Source organism: Sciurus carolinensis, chromosome 3 (genome assembly GCF_902686445.1).
Source record: "Sciurus carolinensis chromosome 3, mSciCar1.2, whole genome shotgun sequence".
Taxonomy (NCBI): domain Eukaryota; kingdom Metazoa; phylum Chordata; class Mammalia; order Rodentia; family Sciuridae; genus Sciurus; species Sciurus carolinensis.
In genome coordinates this window covers 63,500,134-63,523,339 of record NC_062215.1, presented here as the reverse complement: position 1 = coordinate 63,523,339, position 23,206 = coordinate 63,500,134, and the positions used below count along the sequence as shown (strand labels likewise).

The 23,206-nt window shown below is 36.8% G+C and overlaps 1 protein-coding gene and 1 pseudogene across 4 annotated transcripts in view; one reads left to right on the top strand and one right to left on the bottom strand.

Moving 5' to 3' along the window:
• The window catches only part of Ssh2 (slingshot protein phosphatase 2), a 244,715-nt gene extending 233,193 nt beyond the window's left edge, over window positions 1-11,522 (bottom strand). For 3 of the 4 annotated variants that reach the window (XM_047543369.1, XM_047543371.1, XM_047543376.1), the window contains exon 1: window positions 11,237-11,522. In XM_047543369.1, the coding sequence (XP_047399325.1) occupies window positions 11,237-11,299 (63 nt within the window). In that variant the 5' untranslated portion in view covers window positions 11,300-11,522. The remainder of the gene's footprint in view (window positions 1-11,236) is intronic. The other variant, XM_047543370.1, reaches the window with a different exon arrangement.
• On the top strand, window positions 11,201-23,080 carry LOC124979116 (60S ribosomal protein L32-like; annotated as a pseudogene).
• The last annotated feature ends 126 nt before the right edge of the window (window positions 23,081-23,206 follow it).

The window sequence follows — 23,206 nt, the reverse complement described above, 5'->3', positions numbered from 1 at the left end:
GGTAATAAATGGTAACACAGGGTCTGGAGATATACACAGGAGTTCAGTTGGTAGAGTGCTTGCCTTGCAAGCACAAGGCCCTGGGTTCAAATCCCCAGCACCGTTTGGGGGGGTGGAACGCTAACACAAAATCTTCAAAGACAGAAGCTTTGGTACCTACCATGTCTTAGACAACAAAATCACCCTGTGGGGTGGGGGGATGGGGTGGCTTCTAATTGTGAATGGTTAATATCTATAATTTTTTTAAAATAATCTTTCTTTTCCTAGTTGCAAAGATATTTTGCTACTCTATTTTTTCCGGTTAGTCTGCTACATATTCCTTCTCTGTTATCCTCTCAGAACTAAAGTTTACACATTTGGTTTGTGCTTCTCCTACTGTAGTCAGCATACTAGGTTTTTGATTACACAAGCTTAGTTTATAGCTGCTTCCTCCTCTAGACTTTTAAGTTCTAAGCAATGATAATGATGGCCTATAACATCCCACAATATCTGAGAAGTCTCTCAACAAATTATGTTGAACTGAATTTCTCATGTACCAAGGAATCAGCAGCAAAATGACAAACTTGCAATGATTCAAACTGTAACAGGGCAAACATGAAGCTAAATGATTAAAAAATGGAATTAAACCCCACATAAACTCAGACACCAATTCTAATACAGAGAAGGTTATTTAGTCTAGTAGGTGTCTCTGACTGTGGCAACCAAAGTTTAAACTCCAGCTCTGCCACTCTTACCTGAATTACACTGTCATTCATCTAGATATCTCCCTGAAAACCAGTTTTTCTTCATCTGTAAAATGGGAACAATAATACTGTAGTACTCCTTCAAATAGTTGTGTTGTGATATCTATTTAAATCCAATGTATACTGTACAGAAAACACTTAAACTGGGATAGCTATTAATAAGTTATCCTCTAAGGTTTCTAGCCCATAATCACAAATTTTAACAAAGCCTCCTCAAAGGGAAGCCAAAAAAACATATGTACTATGTATTCAAGGTAAAAGTAAGGCTACAGATGTTAAGTCAGATGAAATTATTTTGACTTCTCCAACCCATTTTCTATATTTTACATGGCATTAGCACTTACTATTTGTGATTTTCAGTCTATGTGATGTCATTTTTAGTCCTGCCTTAAGTTTGTGTTTAAGAATGCTTCCCTTCCTCTGGCTACTCACTCCTAATCCTCTGCTGATAACTCCCCTCACTCTTGAAGGCCCAGTCAGAAGTCCCTGTTAGCCTTCTCTCTCTTCTTCAAGTCTTACAGATCTGTGAAAACTACACTATAATTTAATACTTGTTTAATATCAATCTTATCACTTCTACTCTAAATTTCTTGAGATTAGGGACTAACTGGCTGCTGGATTCCCCAGCATAAACAAATAAATAGCCTCAAACTCAACTACAATGCAGAAAGCGAAAAAGTATTAAGTAACTTTTTTAAAAAATTGAATCCAATAGCTCCATAAAACATAGGCTGGAACATAGTACTACCTCTTGCTATGTATTTCTAGGCATATTCTCTCCCATTCAATAAATGAAATCTTTCAGGAAATCTAGGGAACGATGGGACATTTCTCTACATTTCAGAGCCAAGAGCATTCCACTAGAACTTTCCTTGATAAACAAGAAAATGAGGGGCATTGTGATCAGCAGCTATGTTGCTCAGATGAACAAGAAAATGCAAGACAGTTTGTAAAAGTATTTGAAAAGAATTTAGCGCTGAGAACCAGAAGAAAATTGATGAAATTACCTGCATCTGGTAGATTAATGGTTCTTATCAATAATCACTTTTTTTCTGTGTTAGAAATAATTTTTCTATAACACCTAGATTTTTTTAAATGAACAAATAAAATATAGGAATACAAGAAAGTCTACAAGATGCCAGACACTCTTGTAGCCAACATGACAGCAGGTATTTAATGGAAAAAAAAAAAAAAAAAAAAAAAGGTAAAGTTATAAGCTTCAGGGGCCAGGAGTAATATTTAATGGTGCTACATAAAAAGGCAGTGCTGCACAGTGTCATTTCAGACTCATCATAATCTAGACTCTCCTGCACACATAAAGCCAGACAGAAAGGATCAGAGACCTGAAGCTACCTTTTGAATACCAAAGGCCCATTCTTCCTCTGGACTTTCCAAGTACTCAAATTTTAAAATTTAAGCTAGTTTTATTTCCATCCACACAATTTAATAAGTAGTAAGTAATACTGCTAAATTAACTAAACTCCTTGGGACTAGCAAGAGAACTTCAATGGAACACACCACAGTTTATTACCAAATTTACTATTTCAGAGGTAGAGTTATACATCATTGGGAAAAAAATGAGTGATCACTTCATAAAATGAACTACATTGTTAAACATTTAGAACAAAATAAATGCAATCCTCACATCATGCAATAAAATTAATTTCAGATGATTAAAATAAGAGAAAAATAAGATAATAAACAACTTAAGAAATACAGGTGAATATATATTGATGAAAAATTACACCAAGAAAAACAATGAAAGCACAAAGACTTTTGGGTTGATGGCATTAAAAATTTTTTAAATCTCTGTACATTGGAATGAATACAATAAAATGACAATTGAAATATGGACAAAATTTCCAACAGTAAAAAGTTAATATTCTTAGCATACAAAGAATACTTAGAAATCAATATGGAAAAAATTAAGCACCCATGGAGAAACCTGGGCAAAACATAGGAACCATTAACGAAGAAGGAATACTAAATACATATTAATAAAGTTCTGTTTTGTTTTAACACAGGGTCTTCTTACTTTTCACCCAGGCTGATCTTGAACTTGTAGACTCAAATAATCCTCTTACCTCAGCCTACTGAGTAGCTGGGATTACAGGCATGTGCCTCCTTACCTGGCTAATAGGAAATGTCTGAAAAAATAAATGTTTAACCTCTAATTTTAAAAAAATGTATGTTAAAACAACAATAAAACACTAGTAGTTAAGAGAAGTCATTCTTAAGTCAGATTCCACACCTATAACCTTGGTCAATTCACTTACTTCTCTGAGCCTCGATTCTCCTTATAAAATAAAAACAACAGGGCTGGGGATGTAGCTCACTAGTACAGCATGTGCTTAGCATGTGTAAGGCCCTGGGTTCAATCTCTAGCATAAAGAGAGAGAGGGAGACAGAGAAGAGTGAGAGAGAAATAGATAATAACAATACATACCCCACAGGAGTGATGTAAAAATTAAATAACAATGAATGTAATAATAGTTAAGGGGGCTAGCTGGTTACTTGGTGGTAGAGTGCTTGCCTAGCATATGAAAAGATACTCAACACAATGTCTAGTATACAATATGTGTCCAATAAACAATAGCTATTATTATGATAAAGAAAATAGATGAGGAGGAGGATATTTAGGGTTGAAGACGGTACAGTGAAATATTTTTATATACTGGTTATAAAGAAAGACTGATTCCTTTCTAGAGGACAGCAGCAATATATTAAAAGTCTTAAAAGTGGTCATATCCTTTGGGCATCTGTGATGTCTCTCTATGCCTAAAAACAATGAAAAAAGTGAGAATAGAAAACACTGCTAAATATGACAATATTCATTGGTCCACATATTGAATACTTTTGAGCCTTCATGATACAAAGAAATGCAAATAGACCCAATCCTTGACTTAAAGATTAACTGAGGAGATAAGCAATCAAACATCAAGTACAATAAAGAGATAAGAGCCACCATGGGTAAGAATAGGGTGCTATGGTGCACATAGAAGGAGCACCTACCATAGTCTGGGGGTGGAGTCAGGGAAGCTTCCCAGAAGAAGTGACATTTAAGCTGAGACCTGAAGGATGAGTAGGAATTAGTTAGGTAAAGAGATGAAGGAAAAGTGTTCCAGGTAAAGGGAACAGCATGTGCAAAAGCCTAGAGACCAAAGGGAGCACAGCATATCAGCTTAACTGTGAGCAGTGTGCAATGCAGGGACTTGGGAAGACAAGGCTGAAGAGGTAAGTAAGCAAAGTTGGCTCATTCAAGGTCTCACTGCCAAAACTTTTATTGGAGACTTTATTCTAAGAGTAACAAAAATTGAATTATAAATCAAATAGTAAAAAATGTAAAAATTAACATTCATAATATATCAAGAGGTTATAAAAACTGAAAAAATGAACATATAGCTCACAAAAAGGAAATACAGAATTGAAGTAGATAAGTTTACTAAAAATCACTGAACTTACATTTATTAAACAGATTAAGATTTGTAAATTGTACCTCAATAAATTTATCATTTTTAAAAGTTAACATAAATGCCCACTAAATATCTGGAAAATATCAACTTATCTAATAATAAAAGACAAACCAAATCAATTAGATACTACTCTTTATTCTCAAAAATTAATAATGACTTAAAGTGGAATGAGAATATCCAGCAATAATAAGGTCAGAAGAAATGAACATTCTTACACTATGTTGGTTGGAATAAATGTTAATTGGAATAACCTTTTTAGAAAGCATAAATATGTAACAGAAGTCTTAAAATTATTTATACTCAGTGATCCAGTAATTGCATTCCTTGAAATCTTACTAAATGTTCCATACTGCAGTCAAGTATTTATGCCCAATGATGTTCACTACAATATAATTTGTGACAGAAAAAAGGATGGAAAAATAGCTAGGTGCCCACCAATAACAGAGTGGTTAGAATGAATCATAATATAACTACTCAATGCAGCCATTTAAATGATAGGGCAAAGTATCTATGATATATACCAAGCTTTAATTTTAAAAATATATATAATATTATATATACAGCAGCATTTCATCTTTATAAAATATAACAATGACATTTTTTAAATTCTCTCTTTCTGAGGTCCCAAATTTCCTACAATGATATTGTGCTATTTCTTAAGTTTATGCAAGTTTCTTAAGCTGTCTTAAAGAAAAAAAAAATAACCCAAAAGCATCCCTTTGAAGTATTTTATACTTCATGGAAATCAATTTTAGTTTTCCCTTTGCTTTATTTTCTCTGCCTAGGGAGAGAAATGTGGCCATATCTGAATATATATAACTCAATAATGGTTTGTTTATCCAGCATCATCAGGAAACAAGATACATGTGCAAATGAATTTACCAACTAACTGAAGTATGCTTTTTTTTGAGACAAAGACTTGCTTGCCTGTGTTGCCCAGGTTGGCCTCAAACTTTCTATCCTCCTGCTTCAACCTCTCCAATAACTGGGAATACAGGCACACACCATTGGAACAAGGTGAAGTGTGCACCCTAAATATCAAAACTGGTGAAACTTAGATGGGCATCTATTTAAAAATACACTACACTCAATCCTGATTGCTTAAATTGAACAAGATATAAGCCTTTTCATGTGATTCAGGACTACCAGGTCCTAGAGGGGCATCTGTCCCTACATTAAGTAGCAAAGAATTACAATTTTTTTTTCTAATGACAGTTATGTTTCTTCCTCCTCCCTTGCTGTGAAATCAGCAGTTATCATTTCCCAAAATTATAGGAGCATACCTTTTGCAGTACATACAACCTTCCATTCCTACTTTGCTGTTGATCTTCTAAGAGTAATGAAACTATTCAAATTTATAAAAATTCTATATAAGAGTCAGTAGGTTTTGAATAAGGTCATTGCCTAAAAATTATTTGTACAGACTTAGATGATTCTGTTCTAAGCTGTCAATGTTACAATATACATGAACTCCAAACAGTGTGAGTTCTTGATTATATCTTGTCTTGTTCCTTTACTCAATTGGCAGACAAGACTCAAAAACTGCATATGCTGTTTCTCTTATCACAACATGGAAATGGAGTGGACCAGGAACCAGAATACTTATTCTAGTTCAGGTTCTTCTACCACCAGTTTCATAATCTTCAGTATTTTTTAACCTTGGCACCTGTCCATTGTAGGGCCACTGTAGAATTAAACTACAAATATAACAAATCATTTTGTGAAGTATAAGGTACTACTCAAAAGTAAAAGATTATTATAGTATTATATTGTTTATGTGACCTTGGATTAATATAAGTATCAATTTAGAAAATTCATACCAAATTGGAGGGCTAGGAAAAATGTTGCCCAAAAAGTGTGAAGTCTTAGTTATGAGATCTAGAGATTTATTGCATAGCATGGTGACTAAAAGTAATAATAATGTTTTGTACATTACTTGAAAATTACTAAAAGAATAGAATTTAAATGTTCTCATCACAGAAAAAGATAAATATGTGAGGTGATGGAAATGTTCATTAGTTTCACTTAATTATTCTACAATGTACACATACTTGAAGTATGGTACGTCATACACACACACACACACACACACACACAATTTTTGTCATTAAAAAATAATTTATTGGCAAGAGAAGGAAGGGGAATTCTCATACACTGTTAGTGGGAATGTAAATTAATAAAGCCATGATGGAAAACCAGCAAGGAGGTTCTTCAAAAACTAGCAACAGATCTGTCATATGATCCAGCAATTCCACTACTGGGTATATATCCAAAGGAAATGAAATCAGTATGTTGAAAGAAGTATCTGCAATCAAATGTTTATTGCACTACTATTCACAATAGCCAAGATACAGAATCCACCTAGGTGTTCATTAACGAATGGATAAAGAAAATGTTGTAACAATATTATTCAACTAAAAAAAGAATAAAATTCTGTCATTTACAGCAACATGGATGAAACTGAAGACATTATGTTAAATAAAGTAAGTTAAGCACAGAAAGACAAAGATGTCATGTTCTCACTTATATAAGGAAACTGAAAAGCTGACCTCATGCAAGTTGAAAGACTAGTGGTTACCAGAGCCTGGGAAAGGCCTGAGAAAGAGGGATTAAGAGATGATGGTTAACAGGAACAGTAACAGGGGTGCAGATGGATATGAGGAATACCTTTTAATATTCTATAGCACAGTAGGATAACTATGGCTGACAATAATTCATTGTATATTTCAAAATAGCTAGTAGAGAGGATTTTGAATGTTCCCAACACAAAGAAATAATAAATGTCTGAGGCAATGTATATGTCAATTATCCTAATCTGATCATTACTCTTTATAGATGTGTACCAAATTATCACACTATACCCATAAATATGTACAAATGTATGTCAATTAAAAATAAAAATAGAAAAAATAAACAATTTGTTAAAGTCAAAAACAAATTACCAAAATAAAAATCACACCAGAAAGAATAGAGGGAGAGAATTTTTTGTTGTTGTTCCTGGGGATCGAATCCAGGGCTGCTCATATGCTAAGCACATATTCTTACCATACATAAGCTATACACCCAGTCCAGAGAATTCTTAAATTGCTTCTATTAATTAGGAAACATCTACTTTGGGAAGAACAATAAATCCCAACAGTTGGCATCTCTGACTCCTCCACCTCTATATTCAATCAGTCCATAAGTCTGTTGAGTCTTTCCACAATCACTTACACCTGTCCCTTTCTTTCCATTATACTGCTTCAAAATTCCAGTCGAGGCCTGTATTATTGCACACCTGGGATACAACAGCCTCTAATTTCACTCATGAGCTCTCTTCCTGATATCCCTCTGGCTCAAAGCTCCTAGATCAATTTTCTTAAAATACCACTGTGATCATATATGCTCAAAATTTCTAAGGACTCTCTACTACCTTCTCCATCAAGTTCAAACACCTAAGCTCCCTAGTCCTAGTTCTTCACCTTTATCTCTTGCTATTTTCCCAATCAAATCCTTCCTCAAACTGACCTGCTTAATTCCTTCAGATATGCTTTGTACTATTCTGTCTCTAAAAGTCTTGATATATATATATACAGTTTCTCTCCATCTGGAATACTCTATTCCCAGCTTCGTGGTCTATAGAAATTCAATCAATCCTTCAAGAACCAGTTTGAGAGCCACCTACTATGATATACTCCCTGATCACCAAAGAGGAAAAGATGGCAGATTCTAAAGTTAGAATTACAACTTAGGTTTGAATTACAACTCCAAACCCTGGCTGAATGACATAGGGCACATTCCTTAATATCTCTTTGCCTCAGTTTTGTCATCTATAAGATGGGGATAAGAGCAACTTTCCTTAGGCATATTGTGAGGAGTAAATGAGTTAATCCATGTACATAAAGCATGATGTCTGGCACAGATGAGAACCCAAGAGATGTTAAATATTATTACTCTTAGTACTACTGCCTTTAGTGAACTTATCTTAATCTAATTTCAGACAATACTTATGAGCAACACAAACTGGTTATTCATGTACATATGGTATCATGCCCTTCACTTTCCTTTTTTACACTCCTTTTTTCTTTCTTCTTTGACTCTGGCACCCAGATTACACGATCCTGATGGGCAAGTAAATGTTACATCTTAATATGTATAATGGTCATTTTCACCTAGTATGTGATCAATAGTTTGTTTAGTGCCTAATGAAATAATACTGAAGGGCTGACAATATTAAAATGTCCCCTATTCTATAGTAAAAAAAGTATCATAGAATGCTTACAGTGATTAATTTCAAAATTAAATTTCCAGTTTTGCAAAATTAAATCTCCTTTTATGGTTCACTAAATTCCTTTTGCAATCTCCTTTAAAACAATCCAACCTATTCATGCAGCAAGAGATACTTACAACAGCAAAATATATGCAGGTCAGAGAGTAGTCAACACTAGAGCACAAGACCACGAGACAACTCAGCTGAACACAGCTCTGGATGAAGTCACATAGGAAGACAATTTAAAGGGAAAGATAACTGTCTTATCAGTCATGCTAACAATGCTGATTGTTACTCACACATACCAGTGCCAGGATTCCTTTGCACATTGTATAAACAACTGAAACAACCAGGCTAGTAGATATAGAAAGATCAGTCATTTAGTTTAACAACTGAGTTTACCACATGATCAATTTAATTACCTAATAGCGACTATTAACATACTAAAGTAACCCGGTTTTGACTAATAAAGTCACATCAAGTAAATATGGCCTTACTTCATATTCATTATTCACCTCAAGAAAACTGACATGACAACTTAATAAACATATCAGTACAGCATAAACTGTTTCCAACAATACCCCCCAAAAATAAAGTTACTATAATATTTGTGAGTTTATTGTATGCATCTATTAACCCTCAACTGTTTTGCCGCCAAAAATCAGGCTTGGTAACCACAAACTAAAGAGTTACTAGTAGCTGAGCATGGTGGCACAGGCCTGTAATGCCAAAAACTCAGGAGGCTGAAGAAAGAAGATGGTGAGTTCAAGGCCAGCCTCAGCAACTTAACAAGGACCTCAACAATTTAGGGAAATCCTGTCTCAAAATAAAATAAAAAGGGCTGGGGATATGGCTCAGTGGTTAAGTGCCCTGGTACATTAAAAAAAAAAAAAAAAAAAGTCGACTTCTTGAATGAATTAAGATGTTCTGATGGTATGTTAATGACTTTCCAAATGTTCTATACATAAAAATAAATTACACCGGGGTTGGGGTTGTAGCTCAGTGGTACAGCACTTGCCTAGCACATGTGAGGCGCTGAGTTCAATCCTCAGTAGCACATAAAAATAAATAAAACAAAGGTATTGTGTCCAGGTACAATTAAAAAATACTTTGAAAATAAAATAATAAATTACAAAATTTTATCCCTATGTTATCTGTCTTTAGAGGACTCTAAAATGTTTCACCAGCTGCAAAATACAATTATTCTCAAATCACAGAATCTTAAAGGCTTGGAAGAGACTTAAAAGTCCCCTACTGCAGGAATTTGTTATACCACCTACGAGGAAAAAGGTCCTTCAGGCTTTGCTTGAACTACTTCCAGAAATGAGCACTCACTATTTTGCAAGGCAGTATATGCCACTGTTACAAAAATTCTTCCTTCTAATCACTGGAAATCTGCCTCTCTGAACTTCTACCCAAGGATCCTAGTTCTACTCTCTGGAACAACACAAGATGTTAACCTCTGAAATACAATAACTTTGGGAATTAGGTCAGAGTTGTCCATTTGGTCACACAAAATGCATAAGAAAACTCAGAAAAGGGGAAACCACCACTATACACAACAAAATTTTTAAATTCAGGAAACTATATTGCAAACACAAGCCAACATATTTTCAACGTATCACACCTCACACATTAACCCATTTTTTTTTTTTTTACATAGTGGAAGGTGGTACAGTGTTTACTGAGTACCTCTTTGCAACTTGATACGACTAAATCCACCATTACAATTCTATAGGAAGTTCCAGATAGTTTTCCTGTTCATATTTTTGTTCAGTCTATTTCTTCCTAAAGCATGTGAATTTTGGTTTGTTTAAAGTCCATTTTGCCCACCAGTGCAATATTTATTAATAAATATTTTTTTAAATGAAGCCTAAGAGAATAGAGTTGTAAAAGAATGGGGGTGGGGCGAGGAGCGAATGCAAAGATGGGCCCAGCAGGAAAAAGCTGGTTACTGAGTTATTTTCCTTCAGGAAGCATGCTTTCTTGGCATAGGCATCTGAAGTAATAAGCCTTTCAAACACGACCCAAAAACAAGAACAATCATCAGCAATGAGTGTAAGGCATAAATGTCTGTAAGATAAAAATGAATTGGAACTGGTCATCAAGCAGCGTCAGATGCATCAAGACCTCGCTGAAGAAAGGTAAGAAGTCCAAGCAGAGAAAAGCACTGCCACCCTTTAGCGGAAGGAAGAAACCAACGAGTAACTACCGTTCAGCAGTCCAATGAAGCCTGAATAGTACAGAGTACAAGAAAGACGGCAAGTGACTAGAGGGAATGCACACATCCCAGAGAGTCCCAAGAAGGGTGTGCAGTGTGCAAATACTGAAGAGGTCCCTGAAATGGTGTGGGCAAGGGCATATGGATGTGGGTAAGGGGCAACGCAGGAGTCCCCCAGGTTCCCTCCCTGCAGCAGAGCAACAGAGGTAAAGAAGGGGGAGGGTGAAAAGCAAGAATGACTCATTCCCGAAAGGAAGTGCTCAAGCTATAGAAGGCATGCCACGGGGGATTTTAGTGCGAGGACTATGAGGAGCAGGGTGTGTTCAGGGTGATGCGGACAAAAAAAAAAAAAAAAAAAAAAAAAAAAATCAACGTCTTGTAGTTCCTGCTGCTCGTCTTTAAGACGAGGGTGTGGGGGGTTCGCGGCAGCGGAGTGCCAAGGCCTGGGAAGCGGCGCGGCGCGTGCGCAGTGGCGTTCGGCGGGACCCGCTGAGGCAAAGCGGAGCCGCAGTGACAGAAGCAAGCGGAGTGACCGCCGGGAGGGACTCACCGAGGCGCAAGGGCTGGAGGTGGTGCTGGGGGTAGGCGACCGCTGGACCGTGACCAAAGCCATCTAGGCGCTGCTGGGTTGTTCCGGACAGGGCATTCTTGTCCTGAGTGTGGGGGGCGGGAAGGTGACGGAGCCGAGGTGAGGGAAAGGAGTGCGGGGTAGGAGTGAGGGGAACAGGGAGGAAGAGGAGGCCGCGGGAACGGCCGCACGCTCCGCACCCACCACCGTACTCTCGCCGACTGACGCGCCGAACGGGCGGCTGGCTGGCTGGATGGCGGGCGGGCGGGCGGGCGGGCGGGCGGGCGGGCGGGCGAGCGGGCGGTTCGGCAGCTGCGGGGCACAATGAGCGCTCCCAGTGCGCAGGCGCCACCTGTCAGCAACCGCCTCTCCCCTCGGCGCGCGCCGCCGCCTTGTCGTAACCCTTGAGTTGCCGGAAGCAGGCCGAATGCTTGAGCCGCGGGCCGCCGCCCCCTCCTGGGTTTCCTTCTTAGCGCCGGGACCGCGAGGGGTGCTGCAGAGTTGGGTGGAGTGGGGTGCAGTAGGGTGGGGTACGAGGAAGGGGTTGACGGGAGCCAGCCGGTTGAGGGGTCCTTGGGTGGGGGCCGCCGTAGTTCTCACTCCTAAGAGACGACCATTTTATGAGGTGGGGCGCACAGCCTAACCAACCTGAGAGAAAAACCAAGTGAAAATCCTGAGGCAAGCGCATTTTTCAGTGGGAAAGGACTCCGCGGGGTTTCAGATGCTTTCACTGGTGTGGATGGGGCTGGGCTAGCCCATGAGACCAGTTTACCCCCTTTCACCCGGATTTTGAGGGTCGGGGGAATCTGAGCTTTCCCACCCTTCTGTGCATTTTTTATGATGAGACTTTTTGTAAGACAGATTTTCACTTGTAAACCTGGGAAAACTTCATGGTACCCTCATACTTCCTCGGTTACCTATCTGAAGTCATTCATTATTCCTAAGGTGGAAGAAGCTGTGAGTGAGCCCGGAGGCCGAGAAAGCTGGGCTCACAGAGTTGTAAAGGTCCAACCTGCTATTTACTTCCCATTTACATCTGCTGTGAAGAAATTCTACCAATTAAACAGGATTTGCTTGTTGAACTTTCGTCTTCGTCTCTACATTTCCTTGTTTTATAGTCAAGTGACAATGTCGACTAAAAAATATCTCAAGTGAATAATTTTAACAATAATTTTTGTTACATATTTGTACATGAGTTAAAGGAATCATTTTCTAAAAGATAAACCGTTGATGGAACATAAGAAAAGAATAATGGAAAATCAAGATTTAAAAGAAAAGTCACACAAGGCAAATATCACTGGTTATTTACACTGAGAAACAGTTGACAAAGCTTTTTTTCCATTTGAGTAGATGAGTTGGTAAATATCCCCATACGTATCAAAGCTGTAGAAAACACACACACTCAGGAGTTTGCGTTATTGAAGCCCACCTCCTCCTGTTTGTCGCTCAAACACTCTTGGATCTCTGCTCCTTTTAAACTGACAGGGCTGTCATGAGCTCTTTCTGGTTGCTGTACAGTTAAGTGCCACAAGAGCCCTCTGTGCTGAGCCTTTGTTCTCTCCTTGGGGCCCTGTGGTTGAAATAATTAGCAGGGAGGTTCCATCAAGAATCAGACACTGAGGGTCCCTGTACTACACAGTCCTGTATGGGCTGTATTGCAGGAAAGCCAGCTGGTAGGCTTTTGCCCCCTGGTGGTGATCAAGAGTGCCTGCGAGACAAAATTAAACAAAGATGTATGGTTCACAGATTAAACAATCTGTTTTTCCCTGAGTGAGGTAGGTAACAGGAAAAGAAAAGGCAAGGTTCAGAAGTAAGAACTTTGAACCAGTGCTTATGAAACCAAACAGGAAGCTCTTGTACAGAGCCAAGAAATATAGATCGTTGAAAGCTAAATGATCTTACATAAATGAGATATGTGGCTATAAACCAAAGTATCATTCTAAGAAAAAGGATTACTCTGATAGATCTTAGTAATGTATGTTGATTCTTTTACTGATTTAGGAATGGCAACGCTGATTATCTACTTATGTGTGCTAACACACTCTTAAGAAACTCAGCTGGGACTGGGTGTGGTGGCACACACATGTAATCCCAGCAATTCAGGAGGCTGAGGCAGGAAAATTGTAAGTTCAAGGCCACACTGGGCAATTGAGTGAGACTCTGTCTGGAAATAAAAAATAAAAAAGGGCTGGGAATGTCACTCAGTGGTTAAGTGCTCTGCCCTCAATCCCCATACTGCAAAAAAAATTCATCTGGGACAGGGGATTTAGCTCAATGGTGAAGCACTTGCCTAGCAAGAATGAGGGCCTGAATCTGATGACCATCACAGAGTAGGGGTGATGGTGAGGGATGGTGTATTCATATTTAAGGTGAGAAGCTCCATTCCATTAACCTTAGAGTGAGAAAGAGCACTACCATAGAAGTCAGGAGCCCTAATTTCCAGTTCCAGCTTTTTTATAACCTTAGTACATGACTTTTTGAGTTTTAACTTATTCATCTCTACAGTGGAACACTAACACAGGATTCTTGTGATCAAATAAGATAATTTATAGTAATGTATAAACTACATGCTATAAACTTTCTGTTCTCTATAGTTTGTTCCAAGTTCAATTAGCTTTTGTTGAATGTACCCCATATGCAGAAAATAGCTTCAGCAAAAGAGGAATAAAAAGAACAAAACGACATGATTTGTACCTTTTTTTTGGGGGGGGTGCTGGGGATTGAACCCACAAGCTTGTGCATGTGAGGCAAGCACTCTACCGATTTGTACCTTTTTTAACGAAAGATTAGTGGTCAACACGTCTCATCTATAGGTAAATATGGAACATTTTTGTTCAGCATATTTAAGGTGATGAAATCCTGGTCAAAATTAGTTTATAAGATACCCAAATGCACATTAAGTTTGTATCAGGAAGTTAGTTTATTAATTTGTAAGGGATATGTCTCTTCCTGGTATATTACCATCAAAGGAAACTAAGATTTAAAAATTATTGGTGTATGTTTATTAATTTATCATTAAGAAAGTATAAGTGTGTGTGTGTTATATATTAGATACTGCTTTAAGATTAAAATAAATGTTTACCTCTCAGGGTCTTATAGCCTGTTAGCAAGAGAAAACAAACAAAAAATAATTACAGTATAATTTACTGGTCCTGTGACTTCAGTCACTCTGCTAGGCCCCCAGGAAAATAAATAAATAAATAAAAATATATATTCATATGTATATGAATATATATTTTTATATATGAAGTCTATACATGTACAAACTTATATAGAAACACAGAGGAGACAGTCTGGGCAAATGTACAAAAGTACATTTATGATATTGGCTTTCAGGCTTTGGCTAAGGGTTCTAATGTAGCCACTTTCTGAACTGGGCTGGATCACATCTGAGCATTTGAAATCTATTCTCGCTGTGTCATTTATACTTACTCTTCCCTGGACTTCACCCTGATTCCTGCTTGGTCTTGGTGATCTAAGAGGTGGTAGCTACTAATAAAGATCCTAGGATTCTCTTACTCTGCTAGTTAGATTTAAGAAAAGAGAGCCCAAAACAGAATTCTCCAAAGATGGAGCCAAAGAGACCAAAGTCCTGTTTCTATTTATACCACCTTCACTCTTCACACCTATGGTACTGGAGGACTGGTGTGCCACTGGAGTCCATTTTACCCTTGTATCATTACTTCTTTGGGAGTGAAATTACAGGAGAACTTGAAATGCCTTAGATTATCTGGTTCTTTTTTTTTTTTTTTGCAGTACTGGGGATCGGACTCAGGGCCTTGTGCTTGCGAGGCAACCACTCTACCAGCTGAGTTATCTCCCCAGCCCAATTATCTGGTTCTTAAGCTTTGAGAATCTAATGAAAACTATTGACCTTTTCTCCAGAAAGATGTTCTTGCATATTTCATGCACTCACAAAATACATTGTGGAAACTCAGGTTAAGAATCAATCTACAGGGGCTGGGGTTGTAGCTCAGTGGTAGAGCACTTGCCTAGCATGTGTGAGGCACTAGGTTTGATTCTCAGCACCACATATAAATAAATAAAGGTCCGTAAGCAACTAAAAAAAAAAAAATCAATCTACAGGTTAAAGTAATGGTTCTCCACCTTTTGTTCTTATCATAACATCCATAGAAATAATATTTGTACAGCACACTGGGATAAATTAAAGGGATCTGGAGACAACTATATGGGACTTGGTAAAAAAAAAAACTTTCTTTATATCATATACTTTTAATAAGAAAATGAGTGTATTAAAGATGTTAAATATTGAATTTGTATGCTTCCAAATAAAATCTTCTAAAAATTTTGATGAAAAACCCAAAATTCCTTCTATAACATTTTTATATAGGGTTTTATGGCTGAACTCACTGCATATAGTTCCTGAACAAGTCTCTTCAAATTCTTGGTAGTCACTGTTGATGAAAACTCAGTTCATACAAGTAATTGATAAAGAAAAAAAATTAAAAGTTTTTGCCACAGTTCAATATTTGCAAGTATATTTTCCCATCACCAAACGTTATATGGACATCTCATGTGATAATGTGATTGGATTAGAATCCATTCAAACTTTTTTTTGGTACCAGGAATTGAACCCAGTGGAACTCAACCACATCCACTGAGCCACATCCCCAGCCCATTTTTTTATTTCATTAGAGACAGGGACTCGTTGAGTTGCTTAGGGCCTCTCTAAATTGTTGAGGCTGGCTTTGAACTTGCTATCCTCCTACCCTAACCTCCCAAGCTGCTGGAATTACAGGCATGTGCCATCGCATTCGGCTCAAACTTTTTATATTAAGTATACATTGCAAAATAGTGAGAAATCTCTAATTTGCAGAGTACAAATTACTATATTACTAGAGCAATAATTCTGCAGCTAACTTTGACATAACTAAAAGGGCACATCAGACATAAATGAGAAATTCAATATATATGAAGAGAATTTGGGAGCGGAGTCCATCTATGATATTTGTCAGGTCTTCCCACCTTTCTTGACCACACCTGAGGCTAAGTCCTGCTCCTTGGGTACCTCTAAAGCTCAGTGCATATGATGGGCATCAATATGCACTGCAACTAGCTTCTGAAAGTGTTAACTAGTGGTAGACTACTTAATTTTGCTCAGCAAATCCATTGTGCTTGCCACCAGTGGAATCTTGGGCCAATCGAGGGCAGGCATCTCACCTGAGGGTGCTCTCTGAGAAGATCACACTGCTTCTGGCCAGGGGTGACTTAGAAGTACCAAGCACTCCAGTTTTTTCAGGCCACTCCCAGGATAGATAACTATCTTGTAGTATATATGTAACTCATTCATCACAAGCTAAATGAAGTATGACCATAGTTTACGCAGCTAAGCTTGTTCAAAGAGAAAGGGGGGATAAAAGAGGGAAAGCAGTGGGAGAAGAAGAAAATAATAATGATGATGGTCCTATCCTTGATAACCTAATCCCTTACATTTGAAATGACTTGAGCTTTGTTATGAATATAAATTCATATAGCACAGATGGATTATATAAGAACTGAAAGTGACTGGATTATCATGTGTTGCCTTTACCTCACTAGTTTCTTAAATTTTAATAATCTTTTACCTACTTCATTTAACTGTCAATATTCAGAGAAGATAGAAAATACACCAGTGGACTGGGGTACAGTGCTTGCCTAGCATGTGCAAAGGCCCTGGGTTGATGCCCAGCCCCACCAAAAAAAAAAAAAAAAAAAAAAAAAGAAAGAAAGAAAGAAAGAAAGAAAAAAGTTATTTGCACAGAGAATTTAACAAAAAATTTTTATCTAGTTATAAAGTTCTTAAGTAAGCAACTAGAAGGTAAAACAAATCAAAGGTATCACAGAGGTAGCAATTGCTACTTTTAGGGATGGGAGGAAAAGGCAAAGGGAAAATCTTAGAGGGTGACCCCACAGAGCTGAAACCCAGATCTCTAGGGAGAAGGCACTGCTCAGCTGGTATTGGTGCTTTTGAGCTTAGAGGAGGGGCTTCATGGACCGAGAATCTGGAACCCAGTCTTCTGAGGTAGGAGTATTTGGCTGACTTATGTTGGTGTCTTCGAGTCAGTGAAACTACAGAACTATAGAAAAATTACAAGCTGGATTCAGGTATTGCTACAGAAAGAAATGCTGCTATCAAAATGCAGAAGCCTTACTTGGGTGAAGCATGCAGGAACTATAAGTCTATAAATAAGTCTATAAGTAGTCAGGAGGTAGAAAAGCCAGCTGGCAAGGCAAAAAAAAAAAAAAAGAAAAAGAAAAAAATATATATATATGGTTTTCAGAAACTCAGTTCCAGCATCAAAGAAGAATAAAAGTGAGTGATTTTGGAGCTGAAACAATAATTTAATAACTGATACTTGACTGAAAAGGAAATCGATACCAGGAATAGAATTTTTATCTCCCATTCTCTTATTTGCATATAACTCATGAAGACAATTAAAGATCTTACTACTTCCTGCTCCTCAGACACAATTAGCATACTGTCATCAATGTATAACTGGATCAAAGTGATGCTGATTAAAAGGTCAAGATGTTTAGTATCTTTGTGGACTATATTACGGGAGATAGCAAGAGAACCAATGTGACTCTGAGGCAAGACTATTAGGGTACAGGCTGCAGTAAGTAAGTGTTCCTCAGAGACATCTGTCCTTCCCTTCAGTTCAGGTGCCCTGGGATACATGAGTCTCAGGTTCAATCCACAGAGAAAGAAGTAAAGAGATGGACAGACACAGGATAAAGGCACTCCCACTTGGAAATGTATTTCTCCATGCCTTAGAAAATCTGAGTCCTCTTTGGGAAGGAGATACGCAAGTCCTACGTGATAATTCCATTCCAACATGTTTATCTCCCCAAGACTTTGGACTTTTCTCTACTTTATACCAGGGAAGTTCTGATGTTTCAACTTCATTTAACAGGCAACTGTAGAGTTCAAGTTTCAGTGAGCCTATCAAGTAAATGGTTAGCATCGCTTCTAGCTATATATGCTAACACATTCAATCCATTATCTATTAATAATTGCTGATAAATGTATCCATATCAATAAATTCTGCCTAATTCAGTATGATATTTTGTCCTTATTGCTTTAACTTCCTTATAATATACTCCCACACATATTCTCTGCATTTCTGTCAATATATAAACAAATAGGGAAATTATTTTGATAAAGGCTATTTCTTCCTGGTGAGACTTTGCATTTATCTGCCAGATTATTTTAAGGTCTGACTTTTAGTTATGGATCTTCTAGTAGTAGGAGGTGGTTGGGATGTCTTGAGGAAATGGGCTTCTCTTTGCAAGGCAACTTCCCTGGATGAGATTATTACAGTGTTTTCAATGAAAAGAAAGCTAGTCTCAAATACAGGAGGACAAACTGTTTTTATTGTCAAGAGAGGCTCACAGTGACTAAGGAGTTCAAGATTCTGTCTCCTAGATCAGCTATAAATGTCTCCATTCCAAATTTCAGGATCCCTATTTTCATATGAGTAAATTGGCTCTTAATTCAGTTAACATTATAATTATACAATGCACATAATTAAATTTTGTATAAAATTTTACTAGTACTAACATTATTGTTATTATTTTACCAATATTTGTTCTGTGACCATAAGAATAAAGAAAGATTATTTTATGACTGTCACAGAAGCTCTCTGTTAATCTGTTTTCTGAAATTGACTGATAGTAATATAGCCACTCCAGCGTTCCTTTAAGTTTTCATGATATAGTTTTTCCTTTTCCTTTTAGCCTACATTAATGTCTTTATAATTAAGGCACATTTTTATACAAAAACTATTATTGTATTTTTCTCTTTTTTAATTTTTAATTTTTTTTTTTTTTTTAGATAGGTTCTCACTGTGTTGCTCAGTGCTCAGGCTGGCTTTAAACAACTGAGCTCAAGAAATCTTGCCTCAGTTTCAGTCAGCTGAATATCTGAGGTTACAGGCTTATGTCACTGAGCTGGCTTTTTTAAAAATCTAGTCTTTGATTTTTAATTGAAAAGTTTAGGCCAGTGGCATTTAATGTAATTTTTGATAAGTATGAATTGTTCTGTCCTTGATGATCATTTTTCTTTCCCTGCCTTTTTATGGATTGTTTTTTATTTTTTATATGATATAGCAAAAACTTAAAATAAATGACAGATTATAAAATTAATATAAAATTGCTTGTATCATTATGATATAATAATGATATAAGCAAAACATTATATTTTTTTAGATGCTTTGAGGTTTACAGTGTAAATCTTTAACTTAGTATATTTAACATAATATTGTATCACTTTACAGCATACTTACCATATTATATCTAATTCTCATTCTTTATGCTATTATTACCAAATAGTAACATGCATCTGCATATATTATATCTTCCACAATGCATACATACTATTTTTTTTTTTCTTTTGCCGTACTGGGGATTGAAACCAGGGCCTTGTGCTTGCGAGGCAAACACTCTACCAACTGAGCTATATCCCCAGCCCGACATACATACTATTTTTTGCTTTAGGTGGCCAATTATCTTTTGAGAAGATTAAAAATGTCTTGTATTTTTTTTAATTTTAATTTATTTTTATTGTAAACAAATGGGATACATGTTGTTTCTGATTGTACATGGAGTAACAGCATACCATTTGCGTAGTCATATATTTACATAGGGTAATGATGTTTGATTCATTCTGTTATTTTTTCCTTCCCCCCCACCCCTCCCACCCCACTTTTCCTTCTATACAGTCCCTCCTTCCTCCATTCTTGCCCCCCTCCCACCCCCCATTTAAAAATGTCTTATATTTGCCCACATTTGTACCATTTTCAGCACTCTTCATTTCTTTATGTCCGTTCACATATCTACCTGTTAATCATATACTGTTTAAAAAACTCCTTCAACTTTATTTGCACAGTTCTGCTGTTAATTCATCCTCTCAGCTTTTGTTCATTTGAAAAAAAAATCCTTACGTTACTTTTTTCCTCTTTATTTGTGAAAGATATTTTTACTAGGTATAGAATTTTCTTCTTTTTTTCAATATTTTAGTGATGTTATTTTTTTTTCTGGCCTGTGAAGTTTCTGATGGGAAGTTAATTGGCCTTACTATCTTTGTTTTTCTGTGTGTAATGTTTCTGATTTCTCTGGCTGTCTTCAATATTTTATCTTTGGATTTCTGCAGTTTTTTTGTATATAATTTGCCTAAGTGTGCTTTTCTTTTTATTTATCCTGCTTGGAACTTTCAGAGCTTTTTGGCTCTATGATTTGATGTTTTTCATAAAGTTTAGAAAATTATCAGTAATTTTATCTTCAAATTTCTTTCATCTTACTCTCTATTCTGAAATTCTAATTACATATAAGTTATATAATTAACTCATGTAATATTACCCCATAAGTCTTGAGTGCTATTATTCTTTCCCCCACTTTGATTTCAGGCATGGATAATTTCAGTTGACCTAATTTCAAAGTCACCAATTGATTCTTCTGCTGAGTCCAGTTTACTAATAAACCAATCAAAGGAATTCCTCATTGCTGATATAATGATTTTTTTATCTAGAATCTCTAGTTGGCTTTTCTTTATGGTTTCTATCTCTGCTGAAAACACCTAACTACACATGCTATCTTTTTTCCACTAAGTTCTTGAGTTGTAATTATTTTAATACCTATTCTAATATTTAACTATTTATACTAACAGTAGGATTAATAGTTACATTATTATATATTATAATTGCAATTATATGTAATCTATATAAAATAATATCAGGTATGTTGGTGCTCACCTGTAATCTCAGCAGCCCAGGAGGCTAAGGCAGGAGGATTACAAGTTCGAAGCCAGCCTCAGCAACTTAGTGAGACCCTGTCTCAAAATAAAAAATAAATGGAGATGTGCCTCAATGGTAAAGCACCTCTGGGTGCCCCAGTACAGAAAAAAAAGATATATATATATATATATATATATATATATATATATATATAACCTAGTTATACATATTGATCATTATAATAATTGTCAGTATAATTATTAATCATTGTTATTTTAAAGTCTCTATTGAATAGTTCCAACATTTCTGTGTCTGATTCTACTGGATGCCTTATCTTTTGACAATGGGATATTTTTCTCTTGCTTTTAATAAGTCTCATAATGTGTTAAAATGCTGGACATCATATGTAAACAAATAGAACTGAGGTAAATAGCATTTATTTTGAGAAATAGGTACATCTCTTCTCTCAGACCACTAGTATGTGAAGTTGAGTTAATCTGACAGTAATTGAGTTTGGCTTTTGTTGTTGCTGTAGTTACCTTGGATGCACCATAGACTTCAAAGTGTTTTTCCTATTTTCACATGTAACACAGAACACGTCTGTGAACAGATAAGTGGGGTTTTTATTTCCCCACACATCAAACAACTTTCCAGCATACACCAACTGGGTATAATTCAGTTCAGTTCTGGCATTATGTACATACAAATCCCACAGGTTGAAGGGCTCAGTCCCCCAAGACTGCCCTCACTTCAGACAGTATCATCATACTGCAAATTCAACTGACACTCAAGTATTCAAGAATCACAATAAAGTTAAATAAAACACAATTCTTCAGTTAGAATAAGTAATCAGAATGATTTTTTATTTTTCTTTTATATTGGGAAATCTCTTCTTCAAGGACAATTGGCTACTCTATATGATTAACAGTTCTGCCAAATGCTGCAATTCACCAAATTACAAATCTGTTTAAAGTAAGTGTCCTTAACTAGATCCATAGAAGCTCTGTTGCAGTCAACAACCTAAGGGAATGACTGGGTTCTCATGAGTAGGAATGTGAGGCATAGAGAGTGCTATCCACTTGGAGTAATTAAAGTGCAAGATAATGCTGTTGTGAATGGATAGTGCCCCCATCATTTTCCAGTGGACTTGATTCTTTATAATTTTCTGCCAATACATCATAATACATTTCAGTGGCCTTCTCACTCCTGCTGGAAACTCTACATCAGGCAATCCAGCAGGTATCTTAAATGTCTAAACACAAACTCATAATACTGTTCTTTAAACCCATTTCTCTCTCTTTTCCTTATTTCATTCAATGGCATCACCATCCAGTCAGTTTTTTGAATAAGAACACTCAGTCAGCCCATAATTATTTCTTCTCTTTCAGTCCTTAATTTAATTATGTCTCCAATCCTAATGATTATATCTGTTTTAGGAAAAGATCCTGACCTAAGATGTAAGTGCAAGTTCATTTGGAAGATGATTTCGAGAAACAATGGTAGCTCTCTTCCACGGCGCTGCCTACGGAGGTCGCTGCCATCTGTATTCCGCATCATGGCTGCCCTCAGACCTCTCGTCAAGCCCAAAATCATCAAAAAGAGGACCAAGAAGTTCATCCGGCACCAGTCCGACCGATATGTCAAATTAAGCGCAACTGGTGGAAACCCAGAGGTATTGACAACAGGGTGCGGAGAAGATTCAAGGGCCAGATCTTGATGCCCAACGTGGGTTCTGGGAGCAACAAGAAGACAAAGCACATGCTGTCCAGTGGCTTCCAGAAGTTCCTGGTCCACAACGTCAAGGAGCTGGAAGTGCTGCTCATGTGCAACAAATCTTACTGTGCTGAGATTGCTCACAGTGTTGTCTCCAAGAATCGCAAAGCCATCGTGGAAAGAGCAGCCCAGTTGGCCATCAGAGTTACCAATTCCAACGTCAGGCTGCGCAGTGAAGAAAATGAATAGACAGTTAGTTCATGGGCACATTTTTTGTGTGCTTAAATAAAACCATAAAAACTATCAAAAAAAAAAAAAAAGAAAAGAAAGAAAGAAAAGAAAGAAAAAGGAAAGAAAGAAACAAAAAGAGAGAAAGAAACAATGGTAAAGGAAGTAGGAAAGTAATACAGAGATGTAAAGGAATCCAGATAAATTCTTTACAGGGCAGGTTACATTGTAGATAGCTAAGGTTTAATCACTGAGGAACTCTGGGAAACAGTATAAACCT